The following is a 17,021-nucleotide window of genomic DNA, read 5'->3' as shown; positions in this document are numbered from 1 at the left end:
TTACTGTGGTTTTGTCGGCGCGCTTTTGTCGGGTCACGGGCGTTATATGCTATCTTCATTCAAAAGCAGCGTTGTGTATAAGGAGAGATAAAAGAAAATGATAAACCACAATAAGCAAATTATAAGGAAAATTAGATAAAGCAGTATCAGATCTGTTGAAATGGGAGCAAACTGCAGCATCAAGATAGAGTGAGATGCTTTGCCATTGCAAAGATTTCATTCTCACCCGGCCACTATATAATACAGAACCTTTGCTGGAGAATGATGGTTTCATTAGCAGATTTTTTTATTATTATTTTTTCCCTTCTACAACACCTTACAGTCATTACATCAACATTGTTATGTTGTCACATCTGTACATGTATACAACATTTTGCTTCTATATTTACACACTTTATACCAGTTCTATATATATTTCAGTGTTAATTTGTCCATCTCTGCACAATCCAAAGTTTTTTTTTAAATCACTAATTCGTCCGAGGGGGTATTATTTTGTTTCCAGCATTGGGCAAATGCTATTTGCTAGCTATAGTTAGCAGATGTGTTAATATCTACTTGATTTTCTTTGTATATTTCCCTTTGATTATTCCCAGTATTGAATTGAATTGAATTTATTGGTCTTGTATGCCGCCCACTCCTGAAGGATTCTGGGCGGCTTACAATAAGCAAAGGAAGGGGATAAATAGACAATACACAAACACACACACACACACACACACACACACACCGAGCCGAGGTGGCGCAGTGGGTAGAGTGCAGTACTGCAGGCCACTTCATCTGACTGTTATCTGCAGTTCAGCGGTTCTAATCTCACCGGCTCAAGGTTGACTCAGCCTTCCATCCTTCCGAGGTGGGTAAAATGAGGACCCAGACTGTGGGGGCGATATGCTGACTCTGTAAACCGCTTAGAGAGGGCTGAAAGCCCTATGAAGCGGTATATAAGTCGAACTGCTATTGCTATTGCTATATATGTGTGTGGTGTGTGTGTGTGTATAGTATGTATTTAGTGTCACAACTCCTGGTATGCCCAAATATGGGAGGAAGCCTACTGCTTCCTTTCTCTGTCTATCGGCTCGTCACAAGAGACCATCCAGACAGAAACCCAATATTTTTACTAATATTCGAATCCCAGTAAGGGTATGGCTAGCTAATGAGAGCTAAATAGCTTGAAATGATCAATACTAGTCTCTATTTATTTATCAGCACAAATACAATATATATAGTATCTATATAATATCTCTTAAAAGAGATATTCCAACAAGAATTATATGGCTCTCAAGTCATTTGGCTATTCTTATTGAAATTCTCTTAAAAGCCAATTACATTCCAGTTTTGATGATGTAGGAGATTCCAATTCCACTCTAGATTGTGTGGGAAGCAAAAGGTGGTACATTTAATTGGCTCCTTTGTGGAAAGAATCCCATAGACCTTTCGCATAAAAGAGTTTAATGAATAATAGAACCAGTGGGTCAGCAAGCATAAAAAAAGACTAGCATTTTCCTTTTTTCGGCAGCAGGTCGTTAATTATACCCTCAAATAATCTGGCTGTGGATTTACTATCTTGGAAAACTGGGATTAAAATTGATTTATTTTGCTTGAGTAGGTATCATCACATTTGTGTTTACAAGAGCCAAGGTGGCGTGGTGGTTAGGGTGCAGTACTGCAGGCCACTTCAGCTGACTGCTATCTGCAGTGCAGCGGTTGAAATCTCACCGGCTCAAGGTTGACTCAGCCTTCCCTCCTTCCGAGGTGGGTGAAATGAGGACCCAGACTGTGGGGGCAATATGCTGACTCTGTAAACCACTTAGAGAGGGCTGAAAGCCCTATGAAGCGGTATATAAGTCTAACTGCTATTGCTATTGCTATTCTACCAATCACATAGATTGATAAAAGTGCTTTGGTTCATGATAATCTATGCCTAGACCCATGATGGCAAACCTATGGCACATGTGCCTGAAGTGGCACATAGAGCCATGTTGCCTGGCACATGTGGCATCGCCCATTCCTCTTCTGCGTTTCTGGCCTTGGTGCATGAGGCAGGGCCGGAAACTGGAAGAGCTGGTTTTCCGTTTTCTGGCGTGAGCATGCGTGCTGGCCAGCTGAATGTCATGCGCGCATACACACCAGTAACTGGAAGACTAGCTGGCCAGTGTGCATGCACACGCCGGAAAACGGAATTCATTTTCCAGCATGTGCATCCCCCTGGGCAGCTCCTCTTCTGGGTGGTGGCTCCAAAGTGTGTGTGTGTGTGTGTGTGTGTGTGTGTGTGTGTGTGTGTGCGTGCGTGCTCCCTTTTTGGCACTTAGTGCCGAAAAGGTTCACCATCACTGTCCTAGCCTGTTTTTTCAGGTCTTCAAACAGTGTATTACTGTAATGCGCTCTACATGGGGCTGCCCTTGAAGAGTGTTCGAAGACTTCAGTTAGTCCAGAATGCGGCCGTACGAGCGATTGTGGGTGCACCCAGGTACACCCACGTTACACCTATCCTCCGCAAGCTGCACTGGCTACCCATTAGTCTCCACACCCGCTTCAAGGTGCTGGTCGTCACCTATAAAACCCCACATGGCATCGGACCTGGGTACCTGAGAGACCGCCTCCTGCCGATTATCTCCCATAGACCGATTAGATCTCCCAGGTTAGGTCTCCTCCGGATTCCATCTGCCAGCCAATGTCGGCTGGCGACTCCCCGGGGGAGAGCCTTCTCTGTTGCAGCTCCAGCCCTCTGGAATGATCTCCCCGTGGAGATCCGGACCCTTACTACCCTCCCGGCCTTCCGCAAAGCCGCCAAGTCCTGGCTGCTCCAGCAGGCTGGGGGGCTTGTGAAATATCCAGCCTCACGGTAACTGTGGATGTTGTGTATTTTAAGGTGTTGTCTTGTTTATTTATCCTCTTTCCTTGTTTATTGTAAGCCGCCCGGAGTCCTTCAGGAGTGGACGGCATACAAGATCAATAATAATAATAATAATAAAAAAAGTGCCCTCATTGTCACAATAACCGAATCTGTCCCCCTTGCTGTTATCTTCTTCTTCAATTTCTTTCCACCTTTTCCGGCATGAAAGCCTTTCCCAGAAATCTGGGTCATTGTATAATATGTCGAAAGAAGGATAATTTGTAATTTGTACCTCCAGTGAGAACACTGGTTGGCGGAATTAGCTGTCGTAGGCCTACTTTATATATTTGCTTTTCCCTTCCTCTTTATCCACCTCCTCCATTATTAAATCAGTGAGCTTTCACAATGTGTAGCATAGTATATTTGCAGGTAATGCTTGATATGTAAGTGGTCACTTAGCAACCATTCAGAGTTCCGACGGCCACCTCCCCTTATATGATCACCTGAGGACATTTCCAACACTTGGCAAACAGCCTATGTTTATTACCCTTTGCTACATCCTGCAGTCATAGGACTGAGATTTATAACTTTTTTTTTGCTGGAAAGTAGGGCTTACTTCTTGTTTCTGGCAAAATGGGTACGATGAATTTGCTTCATAAGTCTGTCATTCACTTAATGACTATGGCCCATTTTTATTTTATTTTTTGTAAAATTGGGGAAAGCCATGGGCTCAACTACAGTTGCAGTCAAAGGACTGTTTAGACTCCAAGCTTGGTTTTATTTGAAAATCACATTTATTTATTTATTTATTTATTTATTTATTTCTCTCTCTCTCTCTCTCTCTCTCTCTCTCTCTGTCTCTGTCTATCTATCTATCTATCTATCTATCTATCTATCTATCTATCTATCTATCTATCTATCTCTATCTCTCTCTCTCTCTCTCTCTCTCTCTCTATCTATCTATCTATCTATCTATCTATCTATCTCTATCTATCTATCTCTATCTATCTCTATCTCTATCTCTCTCTCTCTCTCTCTCTCTCTCTATCTATCTATCTATCTATATCATCTATCTATCTATCTATCTATCTCTATCTATCTATCATCTATCTATCTATCTATCTATCTATCTATCTATCTATCTATCTATCTATCTATCTATCTATCTATCTATCTTTTTATAAAATTTATATGCTGCCCAATCCCGAAGGACTCCGGGCGGCTTACAAGAAAGAGGAAAAAAAAACAGTTTAAAATAACAACACCTTCATACATTCATTCTAATCGGGGCTGGACCTCAACAGTGAGGTCAACAGCCCCAGGCCTGCCGGAACAGCCAAGTTTTTACAGCTTTCCTGAAGGCCATGAGAGTGGGAATGGTCCGAATCTCTGGGGGTAGCTGATTCCAAAGAGTCGGAGCAGCCACAGAGAAGGCTCTCCTCCTGGGGCCCGCCAGCCGACACTGTCCGGCTGATGGCATCTGAAGGAGGCCCAATCTGTGGGATCTTACTGGCCGCTGGGAGGTATGTGGCAGTAGGCGGTCTCGAAGGTAGGCTGGCCCTAAGCCATATAGGGCTTTAAAGGTAATAACCAACACCTTGAATTGCATCCGGAGATACACATGCAGCAATCTCTTATTCGGGGTACACAAAATACTTGGATTGAGTTATTCTCAAAGTCTAATACTATTAAAGTGACTGGTTTGTTCAGAAGAAGAACAGCTGCTTTAAAGGCATGCCTGCATCTCTTTGTCCCAAGTGTGAGAAGTATAGCTATATACATTTTACGAACCCACAAACAAGTGTGTGGATGAATAGTCAACACTATTGGAACTGGTAGCACAGGTATGCACTAAGCTATGTCTTCCAGAGGAAGCAGGAACATTAATACTTCAAGGAAGAGCACCTTACTTGGACCAATGAGTTTGGGAAGGATCTCTTTTGAACCCTTTGCACAGCCCTATTATTTAGGTTTTTTGCTAACTTCCTTCTCGTGTTAAATGTTAATCATTCAGTCTTAAGACAGGTTCCCTTCATTCCAACCCAGAATTCAAAGCAGGGTGAACCCTTGGAATTCTTTTTTTAAAAAAAGATTTTTATTAACAAACATGTAAAATACAAACACACAAAAATTAGACGTATACCACATTTATACAATACAATACGAACAGGAACTTCCTGTTCTTTATAATAGCAATCATCAATCGATACCGCTCACCTTATATTATTTCCCCTTCTATTGTATTTCATTTGGATTTCACCATTCTTAACCCTCTTATTTTACTCATAACTATTATTTTCTGAGTTTTGTTATATTCCTTCATTGATTCTTGTTTCTTTCCTCCATCCACCTATACCATTTATCCCATATCTGGTAGAATTCTGATTCTTCTTTTCCCTGGATTTCTTTAGTTAGTTTGTCCATTTCAGCACAATCCATAACCTTTCTTATTATTTCATCCGCTTGGAATTAATATGTTTTTCCATTTCTGGGCAAAGGCAATCCTTGCCGCCATAATTATATGTAGTATTAAATACTGGATTTCTTTTTTGTACTTCGCAGACATAATTCCTAATAAAAAAAACTTCAGGTTTGCATTCTATTTTAACACCTGTTATTGCTTCCAGCCAATTTTTGATCCTTTTCCAAAAAAATTTAGCCTCCTCACAGGTCCACCGTAAATGGTAATATGTTCAGTGTATTGATTTGCATTTCCAACATTTTGGGGAGGTATTTGTTAAGATTTTAGCTAACCTTGTTGGTGCCAGGTGCCATCTGTAAAACATTTTGTACTGGTTTTCCTTGTATGCAACTGATAGTGTCGAACCCTTGGGATTCTTAAGGGCACCCATCTCTCAAATATTGTGTCAAAAAGTACGTTAATGGCAAATTATTAAACCCTGCCTTATGTTGACTGCATTTTAATTTTTCATTTAAAGAAAAAGAATCCCGAAGAGATTCCAGTGGGAAGAAACTGGGCAGTGAAAGTTTTCTTCACTTCACCTCTGAGATAGAGCACATCGAAGAACAGATGGCAAGGGATAACGTCCATTTTGTCAGGTTTGAAACCACAGATATCCACGGGGTGTCAAGATCCAAGAGCATCCCTTCACGGTTTTTCCGGGTATGTCTATATTCTTTTCCTGTTTCCTGGGCACAGTGGCCCTCCTTTTGCTGTTCTGCACACCTTTGTTACTCTAGTATGCCATAACCCTTAGGTTCACCAAGAACCAGTGGTGGGTTTCAAAAATTGTTTGAACCTACTCTGTGGGTGTGGCCTCCTTTGTGGGAGTGGCTTGCTGTCCATGTGACCGGATGGGAGTGGCTTGCCGCCCATGTGACCGGATATGAAGATGCCGAAGACACTTGTCAGAACCACCTTAAATTGCCTCACACACAGCACTGGCATGCATAAGAATAGGATGTAAACTTGTTTTTTGAAAGGCATCTTTGGTTTGCGTTAAAACAACTTCAACACACGCAATGTTCTGATTGCACCACAAACGCAATAGTCATCCTTACCTTTCACAGAGGCACTGAGTTTTATAAATAGGAGCATGAGAGTGTAGAATAATCATATCCAAGGACCAGTGGTGGGTTTCAAAAAATTATGGAACCTCTTCTGTAGGTGTGGCCTGCTTTCCGGGTCCTCTAACCGGTTCGGTAGATTTGACGAACCGGTTCTACCGAATAGTGCAAATTGGAAGGAACCCACCTCTGCCAAGAACCTTCTAAATATGTTTTATTCATCACTCTCCCTCTATTATTAAGAAATTTTAATTCATGCAACTTGGCAACGTGCTTCCTTTTTACACATTCCAGCTTTTCCTCCTCATGTGTATCTTTTTTTATTGATTACTTTAACAAAAGGTTGGTTTGATCTGATCCTAGAAAATTTCAAGAGTCCACGGCAAACAGTGGGACAGCATGTGAATTACTCTAGTGACAAAACCCCCCAAATTTTCTGAGTGGTTCAATCCAATCAGATAATACCACAGAAATGCATAATGGTTTAAATTGTAACGTGGTAGTACAGTATTAGTTATTTTGTTAAGCAACGATTAAAGGTCACATTATTTGGTAAGTTTTCTATGGAAAATAGAGATCCCCCACTAGCTTTTTTTGCAGGTTGTTTCTGCAATAGGCAGCTTAAAGGCAGCTTTTTTGTTTAATTCTTATCATGAATATTTCAGTTTTCATTCAGTGATCATAAAAATATGCTAGTACAATTAGAAATGCAGTGGCATTTGCTTTCGTGCTATATTTCCTTTGAACTGTAGAAAAATACATTTGACTTTATTTTGTTTTTAGCTCTTGCTTCATTAGGCTCTGTTCTTTCAACTTTAAGGTTAAATCTATTGTATTTCATTGATGACATTTAGGCATTAACAGATATCAACTGTTTTCCATGGAATTTAATACTGCTAAAAGGTAATAAGCTGATAACTTTTGTAGTCATTCTGTGTGTGTTTGCCCAGCTCAGTTTTCTAAAATAACGTATACTTGCTTGAATTAATGCCATCTGAAGAAAATTAAACGTGACATGGAAGTATAAATCATTACTTTAAAATACTATTATCGCTGCTACTGTAATACCAGGAGTCGTAAAATACGATCGGATTACTTTTTATTCTTATTTATCCAGAGGCTCAGATTATCAAGAAGCAGGAATACAGCTTTGTAATTCACTTTCTGAATTAAAAGCTCTATTAAGTCATGCTCTCACAACTGTGCATTTCCAGTTCACAATCCAGCTAGCAAGGCTGGATTTCAGGAGAATTGAATAGGACACCTCAGTACCTCATTCTGTCCTAAACACTATAATTCCTTTCTAATATTATAATTTCCAGCAAAGCTTGGCCTGTCCCAGTGTGGCAATCTTTTCTTACTGCTTAGTCAGTAAGAAAGTAAGTACCACGTTTTCAGTAGGAATGCCATTGCCTCATTTAGTTCACATGGGAACCATCTCTTGTTCTGAGAAGTTTTTCTTGTTTTCAAAACATTTCTGTTTTCATAGCAAACTTCCTTCTGTATTTTTCCACACATATAGCAGTTGACATTTCTTAGAACAATTCTTCTATCTTTATGGCCTGTTTTATGGAACTCAAATGTATTCCATTTTCTACGCATGTCCAGTCATACATTCATTTATTTATTTTTATCTTGCCTCCATTATTTTTATAAATAACCTAAGGCAGTGAATCAGTGGTTGGATTCAGCCAGTTGGCACCTATCAGGGAGAACCGGTTGTTAACTTTCTAAGCAGTTCGGAGAACCGGTTGTTGGAAGAAATCTTTTGTTTTTTCCCCACTTTACAGGGCTAATCCTGTAAGGAAGGCAGGAAGGAAACATTCTGGTGTTGTTTCTAGCCTGATCTTTATTGACCTGCTTACAGAAACTGCCTCTCCAGTTAACACTCATTACCATTGTAACAACTAAGGCGAAGTGCCCATCGACATGAGTGACATTGACTTGGCCACGCCCACATGATCACATGACCACCGAGCCCCGCCTACCCAGCTAGTCATTTGGTCAGAGAACTGGTTGGTAAATTATTTGAACCACACCACTGCAGTGAATGTACCTAATAGTCATTCCTCCTACTATTTCTCTACAATAAAACCACTGTGAGATGGTTTGGGCTGAGAGAGGGAGGATTAGAGCAAAGTCATCCAGCTGGCTTTCATGCCTAAAGTGAGACTAGAACTCACAGTGTCCCGGTTTCCAGCCTGGTGCCTTAAATCACTAGGCCAAACTGCATAGCACTGACAATGTGGCAGCTACACCATGATATTAATGATAATACTGGCCATGCCAGTATTATGGTTTTGCTGTATACTGGTGTATGGTTATCTACTGAATAACACTATGACTATTGTTATTACTGGTGCTATTTTTTTTTTGTTAAAATGTTTTTATTTTCCATTTTTCATTTTCATACAGTCACATATATACTGTGCATAACCGGGGCCATACAACATTAAACAATAATCACAGCAGTTCCTCTTGTCAACAATACCCCCAGAAATATAAATAAAATAAAACTCAAACTCAAATAGAAACCCAATATACCTCTTCCGCTCTCCATACACCTCTTTCTTCCGCCCCCCTCCAACTTACTATCTTCCCTCCATCATTCCCCTCTACCCTACTTCCCCTCCCCCTCTACCACTCCTCTCCCCCAGTCCACTTCCTCCCTTCTCATCCTCCCTCCCATCCTCTCTCCCGCCCTCTCTACCCATCTTTCTTCTATCCCGCTACTCCTCCCTTTGGTGTATTTCTACTATATGTCAATGTATTCAGCTTGTCCTATTTTTACGGAGAAATTAAAGAGAGACAGTATACATGTGAAATCGCATTACGTTGAAATCTAACATATAATATATGTCCCACCCTCCCCTACCCTCCCCCCAAACACCCCACCTCCCTCCCCCCCGACTTCCCAGAGCCCGTACACGGTATAGATTTTTAACAATCACAGTCTAAAATATATTGAGGCAAAAGAAATAAAAAAAAGGGTTAATAACATCTCTACATTGATCTTAGCTTCTTCCTGTTACACTAACTTTGAACAATTTAAATCATTCCTGATCTTAAGCATAGGCTATCTGGAATTTCCTAGTCCCATATTTGTTTTGTATATAGTCAATCCATTTTTTCCAGTCTCGTTTATATCTTTCATTTGAATGATCTTTCAAATATGCTGATATTTTAGCCATCTCGGCTAAGTTTGTAACTTTCAATGTCCATTCTTGAGTTGTAGGCAAGTCTTCTTTCTTCCAGTATTGCGCCACCAACAGTCTTGCCGCCGTTATTAGGTGCAGAACCAAGTTAGTCTCTACCACTGTAAGGTCAGTACATATACCTAGTAAAAATAACTGAGGAGTAAACTTTATCCTTTTTTTAAAGATATTTTGCATAATCCACCATATTTTTTCCAAAATGCCTTAACCTTTTTACAGGTCCACCATATATGAAAATATGTAGCATCGAGAGAACCACACCTCCAACATTTAGGTTGTACATTCGGATACATAGAAGCCAGCTTTTTAGGATCTAAATGCCATCTATAGAACATCTTATAAAAATTTTCTCTCAGGTTTTGTGCTTGTGAAAATTTCACATTTCTTACCCATATTCTTTCCCATGTATCCAACATTATTGGTTCTTCAATATTTTGAGCCCACTTTATCATACAATCTTTAATTAGTTCTGTTTCCAAATCCATCTGTATTAGTACATTATATATCCTCTTTATATGCATTAAGCTTTGATCTCTTATTTGTTTAAACAAATTATCCTCAACTTGGATAAAACCAATTTTTTGATCTATTTTCCACCTGGCCTGTAATTGCCCGTTTGAACTACCTTTTCCTCTTTTAACCATGTTTGAACTACCGTTTCCTCTTTTAATACCTCTAAAGATTTTAGTTGTAGAACCCCCCTTTCCAGAATGAGAAGCTGTCTGTAGGTAGTTCTATCCTGTTTTTGTGCTGTATTCATATTTTCAATTGCGTGTCTAGGAATTGCCCACATGGGTATCTTGTCATTTAATTTATATTGGTATTTTTTCCAAACCCGCAGTAAAGCATTTCTTAAAATATGACTTTTAAAATTCTTATCCAATTTTTTGTTGAATAACAGATAAGCATGCCAACCATATACCAGATCGTGTCCCTCGAGGGACTGGTGCTATTTTTAGAAGGTGAAATAAAACCCTACAGCCTGATCTTTACTTTGTGCACTACTAAAATACTGTTACCAAAATGGTGGGTAGACTCACTGTGCTCAAGTACTGAGTTGACCATGCTACTCAGGGGTGGGTTGCTAATCCCGTTCCAACCGGTTCGGTTGGAACGGGGCCGGCGTCGTCCTTGTGCACACGCACAGTTCACGCATGCGTCTTAGCGCCTGCGCGATGCTCCAGCTGCTTGCGGACACTCGTGCAGGCGCTGTATGTGCCATCCAGCTGCTCGCGGAGAATCGCGCAGGCGCTGTATGTGCCATGCGCCTGCGTGGAAGCGCAGAAGCCTTCAAAGAATGGTAAGGAGCGCGGGCGGGCGGGTGGGCCCTTCGCCGTTCCCGGAAGTTACTTACTTCCGGGTTCGCTGACCAAACGGTTCGCGGGGACCGCCGCGAACCGGTTGAAACCCACCCCTGATGCTACTGTTTGGCAAGATTTTGTGTGTTCAATAGGCCAGTCGGTCCACTCCCATTCAGTGAAGAATGAAAGAAACACCCTAAAAAGCATTTTTTAGTACAAGAGAAAGAGAGAAAACATATGCAAATGTTTCCTTGAATTGGTAGAAAATAGGCAGTGGAGCATCTTTTTTGATAACCCCATAGATTTGGAGTGGTCAGGTTTCCAGGTCAAGGTAAGGCTTTCCATCAAATGTGTGGCCTGCTTTAGTGCCTCTGTACCATCCTCTGTCCTTGTCTTGTGCCTAGGGACCCGAGATCACTTTTAAAAGGTGGTTTCCCTGGGAAACAGACAGTCCTTTACCAAACTGTTAGGAACACAAAGGTATGAAACTTTCCTTTTTCAAGGTCAACGACATGCATCTTTTCACAATTTATCCCTTCCCATCTGGCCCGTTCTGTGGTTCAGAGAACGTGTTTTGCAATCAACATGCTGTTGCTACTAAATTCAAGATTAATTTATACCAAGCACACTGTCAAACAAGCATTGCTTGCTCAGTTTGGGAAACAACACAACAGGTAGTGGATTTGCATTTTTTTGGGGGGGTGCATTTTGCCAAGCACTGATAAATGGTGCTGTCGGGAATTGCCTCATTCCAAAGCCACTTAATGTCTACTGTGTATTGCTAATATTTTTACACGATCCCTCTTTACCTGGCTTAACTAGTTTTGCAATTTGAATAATAAAGCTCAGAATGTCAGGCACTCTGCTGCTACACGGGCTGTGTTAAAAGGTTTAAAGATCTCGCAATAAAACACATCTGCAATGGTTCAACCTATTTTAAGTTCAGTCAAGTATTCATTGACTCCCAAATATTATTCAAAGGCCAAGAACAGTGATGGATAAAATCTTTGTTTTTAAATTCAGACTTAGCAGTAAGATATTCTTTGTAATCTGATGGGGAAAATCATTTATTTTATATAGAATGGCCTTTAGAAGTCTGCAATACACTTAGCAGTGGTGGGATTCAAAATTTTTTACTACTGGTTCTATGGACGTGGCTTGGTGGGCATGGCATGGCTTGATAGGTGTAGCTTGGTGGGCGTGGCAGGGGAAGAATACTGTAAAATCTCCATTCCCACCACACTCCAGGGGAAGGTTACCGCAAAATACCCATTTCCTTCCAATCAGCTGGGACTCTGGAGGCAGAGAAAAGAAGGGGGCGGGGCCAGTCAGAGGTGGTATTTACCGGTTCTCCAAACTACTCAAAATTTCCGCTACTGGTTCTCCAGAACTGGTCAGAACCTGCTGAATACCACCTTTGACTCTTAGGCATTTGGATGTCTTACCAATTTACTGCGTATTGCCATTTTTGGGTATGGTCTATTGGGCAAAGTTTTATCAGACTGGCAGGGTGACACAGACCAGAGGTACATGCAGATGAACTACCTCTATTTTATTGTGAGGTTACATTAAGAGACTCTTGCAAGTATGAAAGTGCATGACTCTTAATTCATCTTTGCACTCCAAGAAACTATGGAGGGCTCTTTCTGTAATGTTTGCCATGCCCAAATTCTTGCTGTGGACTAAAGTTCTTCTTATCTGCCCATTACCCTGGCTGTAGCTCTTCTCCCTGTCTCCCAAATTCATCCCTACATACCAGTGGTGGGTTACGACTGGTATACGCCCTTGTACGGGCATACCAGAGCCTGCCGGGAGCACCAGGTACCATTCCGATACGGTGCTCTGGAGGGCCCACTCGCTGTCCTTACCTGTATTTGAGCTCTTTGGGGCTTCCGCGCACATGCACGGGGCTTATGGTGCCTGCGTGAAGCTCTGCCGAGCAGCTGGAGCATCGCGGAGGCAACACAGAGGCGTCACGGAGCATCGCAGAAGGTAAGGATGCATGCACATGCTGTGCGCGTTCATGTGGAGGACTCTGGGTCCCGTTGCACCGTACTGGTTGCACCGGGATCCGGAACCCGCCACTGCTACATACCATTCCAAATTTACGATGGAAATTTGTTCCATCGTAGTCAGCCTAGATGACTTAGGAATTTCCATACAATTTAAACCAGACAATGTCAGCTGGCGGGTCCCCGGAGGAGAGCCTTCCCTGTGGCTGCTCCGACCCTTTGGACCCCAGAGATCCGGACCTTACCCACTCTCATGGCCTTCAGGAAAGCTGTAAAAACCTGGCTGTTCCGGCAGGCCTGGGGCTGTTGACCTCATTGTTGAGGTCCAGCCCCGATTGAACGAATGCATTTGTTGTGATTTTAAATCTGTCCTTTTCTAATTTTTTTCTTCCTCTTCTTCTTTTTTGTAAGCAGCCCTTCGGAGTCCTTTGGGATTGGGCGGCATATAAATCTTAATAATAAATAATAAATAAATATCACTATCACCATTTTTCAAGGAGGACATTACAAAAGATTTCAAAGAAAAAATGACGCTGGAAAGTAATTTTATACTCTTGACGTAATGATCTTATGGGTGATCTCATTAAAATTTGAAAAGCTATTGTTTCATTTAGGATACACACAGCTAATATCCCATCTCTTTTCATTGCCGTTCGCTCCTTTAAGATTGTTTCTACCTCCCTAATATTAGCAAACTGCAACAGAGGAAGCCTTCAGAAATGAAATTCTGTAGGGCATGTGGAAACTCAAATTTTAAACTCTCAACGTTGCAACACTATTAACATCCTTGTCACCATCATCATTATCCTTTTTAATCTTCCTTTCTATCCAGACAGCACTTCAGGCTACAATGAAATTGAACTTGCTTTCGGGTCTTGGTAGCTGAACACATTTTTTAAAAAATAAAATCATAAATTAAAATGAATATCTGCATTCCCGGAGAAGCTTGGTCTAATTGCTGATTCTTGGTATTCTTTCTCAAAAAGGTAGTGAACAGCATTAGTCCCATAATGCAACACTATGGTTATTCTAGCTGGTGTGTTATCATAACTTTATGTCACCATCCTCTCATTTGCTGCTTTCTGGAAGGTCATTAGCGAACTGACTTGATTGTAGGATCTGGACCCAGAGACCTGAAGAGAGCCGAGGTGGCGCAGTGGTTAAATGCAGCACTGCAGGCTACTTCAGCTGACTGCAGTTCTGCAGTTCGGCTGTTCAAATCTCACTGGCTCAGGGTTGACTCAGCCTTCCATCCTTCCGAGGTGGGTAAAATGAGGACCCGGATTGTTGTTGGGGGCAATAGGCTTACTCTGTAAACCACTTAGAGAGGGCTGAAAGCCCTATGAAGCGGTATATAAGTCTAACTGCTATTGCTATTCCTTTCTTAGCAGCATTATGGCTTGTTTATTCAGCCTTTTGTCTCTCCACCCCACATCTGAGCCGTGGTGGCGCAGTGGTTAGAATGCAGTACTGCAGGCTACTTCTGCTGACTGCTGACTGCCAGAGGTTTGGCAGTTTGAATCTCACCAGGCTCAAGCTTGACTCATCCTTCCATCCTTTCGAGGTGGGTAAAATGAGGACCCAGATTGTTGGGGGCAATATGCTGACTCTGTAAACCGCTTAGAGAGGGCTATAAAGCACTGTGAAGCGGTATATAAGTCTAAGTGCTATTGCTATATACACACAGACAAACACATACAAGCATACACATGCAAATAAATATACTGTATATACTCGAGTATAAGCCTAGTTTTTCAGCCCACTTTTTGGGCTGAAAAAAGCCGCCTCGGCTTATACTCGAGTCAGTGAAAAATTTGCCCGAAATGGAGGAGAAAAGGGGGCGGGGCCATGCCGCTGGGTGACACTCGTGAATGGCCCAGCGCCCCTGTGAGTTTCCCCTCCCTCTGTGTCAGTTTGCCGCGCAGCGCGCACCGCACCATCCCCTCTCCTCACGTTCTAATGTAATGCAGGGCTGTCTTACGATTCCCCTTCCTCCCCCTCCTGCCGCTCTGCAACGATGTCCCACCTCCTCCTTGTTATGGCAAGCAGCCACATAGCGATGTCCCACCTCCTCTGGTACAGTGATCCAATGATAGGAATCACTGTGCCGTGTGTCATAGGAGGCGGGACATGGCTCCCGCGGCTGCACGGGACATCATCATCACAGCGGGACATCAGCATCATGAGGTGAGTGAAGTATTTCATTGAATACACCGCTAGTTTACTGTTTTTCTTTGAAATAAATATTCAAAAACATTATTGGTATCTATTTTTATTTTTGAAATTTACCGGTAGCTGCTGCATTTCCCACCCTAGGCTTATACTCGAGTCAATAACTTTTCCAGTTTTTTGTGGTAAAATTAGGTGCCTCGGCTTATATTCGGGTCGGCCTATACTCGAGTATATACGGTACACACATCCCATGTCAACTCCTAATTCTTCATAATGGTCACAAGAAGTTTCTGATTGAAATATACAGTGTACGTCTTTTCCCTTGGACAAGGGACTTTATGGTTCCTTCTGAGACTTCAAAGGTTTTCCTCAGGAATGTAATGTGTCAACGTGATAGGGTTACTTAAGGATTACTTAATTCATCCAAAGCATAGCCATATGTTCTTCTTCCTTCTCTTTAGACCAAAGCAATTTATGGGGTTGCCATGCCAAAAGGCTACCTTGAGCTGACCCTGAATCCAAGGGACCGTGAAACAGGTCACGCTCCTGCAAGCAGCTTTAACTGTGACATCATCCTGAGACCCGATTTATCAACATTCCGGATCTTACCGTGGGTGGAACAAACGGCAAGAGTGATCTGCGATCCCTTTATGGTGATGGGCAACCCTCTCTTGACCTCGCCCCGGCACATTGCCAAGCAGCAGTTGAATCAGCTCCGGGAAAACGGCTTTGCGCTGTATTCTGCCTTCACGTATGAATTCTGCGTCTACGGCATTGCTGAAATTGTCAACTCAAAGACAATATCTTTTCCCGCTGCCACCCTCCTCAGCAACCACGACCAGTCCTTCATCCAGGAACTCATGGATGGCATGTACCACGCTGGGGCAAACACCGAAAGCTTCTCATCCTCGGCTGGGCCTGGCCAGATGGAGATCTCTTTTCACCCAGAGTTTGGGCTTGGTGCCGCAGACAGTGCTTTCACTTTCCGGACAGGCATTAAAGAGGTAGCCAAAAAGTACAATTATATCGCCAGTTTTTTCACCGAGGATGGATTCTATAATTCTGGCATTCTGACCCACAGCCTTTGGGACAGCAATAGACAGCATAATTTATTTGCTTCTGAAGCCCCAGACCTAACTGAGATAGGGAAGAATTGGATGGCCGGGTTACTGACGCATTCTGCAGCTCTGAGCTGCCTGATGGCCCCCACCGTCACCTGCCGCAAAGCCTATAGCGGGTGTGGCAAAGGCTCCAAGGAAGCTGTGGTTGCCAAGGGAGCATGGAATGACAACAGCTGTGCGTTTAACATCCAAAATCATGGTGACAAGGGAACCTGGATAGAAAACCAACTGGGCTCAGCCACAGCCAACCCTTACCTGGTGCTCTCGGCTACAATCGCAGCGGGTCTGGATGGGGTAAAGAGAAAGCTTACGTTCCAGGAGACCTCAGGGAAGATCCAGAGCTCCACTCTGCCGAAAGCAGGCCTGATCCCTCTGAAGCTGGAAGACGCTCTTGTGGCTCTCCAGGAAGATGAGTGTATCAGGGAAGCGCTGGGGGATTATTTTGTCCAGTACTTTATCAACATAAAGCAGTATGAGGTGGAAACTGAGGAACTGGATGTGGAAAGGAATAAATTTTTGGAATATTTTATCTAGTGTGAAGATGAGATTGGAGAGTTAATAGAAGCTAAGCAATGTAGCTGTAGATCGGAAAGTCTTTGGATCGCATTTCTTTTATAAGTGATCTTTTAAAGTGACTTTAAGAACGCCTCTTTATCTTACAAGCTGCAGTACAGCTCATAAAAGTGCAGGTAGCCATGAACTGATTTACTGTAAATGGTTATTATAAAAACCGTGAGAAAATGTAATGCACATGAAGTTTTAGTAGAATATTAGTTTCCTATAGCCCTTTATTTGAACATAAGTTGTTTTGCATGAGACTGTTTTTCCTGGAGATCAGCCTA

General features: G+C 42.3%; 1 protein-coding gene across 1 annotated transcript in view; it reads left to right on the top strand.

Moving 5' to 3' along the window:
• Window positions 1-16,713, top strand: part of LGSN (lengsin, lens protein with glutamine synthetase domain) — a 21,989-nt gene extending 5,276 nt beyond the window's left edge. The window contains exons 3-4 of the mRNA XM_032215162.1: window positions 5,770-5,954; window positions 15,520-16,713. Coding sequence (XP_032071053.1) covers window positions 5,770-5,954; window positions 15,520-16,713 — 1,379 coding nt within the window. The remainder of the gene's footprint in view (window positions 1-5,769; window positions 5,955-15,519) is intronic.
• Window positions 16,714-17,021: the final 308 nt, after the last annotated feature.

The sequence above is a fragment of the Thamnophis elegans genome, chromosome 4 (genome assembly GCF_009769535.1).
Source record: "Thamnophis elegans isolate rThaEle1 chromosome 4, rThaEle1.pri, whole genome shotgun sequence".
Taxonomy (NCBI): domain Eukaryota; kingdom Metazoa; phylum Chordata; class Lepidosauria; order Squamata; family Colubridae; genus Thamnophis; species Thamnophis elegans.
The sequence above is the reverse complement of the archived record's forward strand: the minus strand, read 5'-3'. Positions and strand labels throughout refer to the sequence as shown.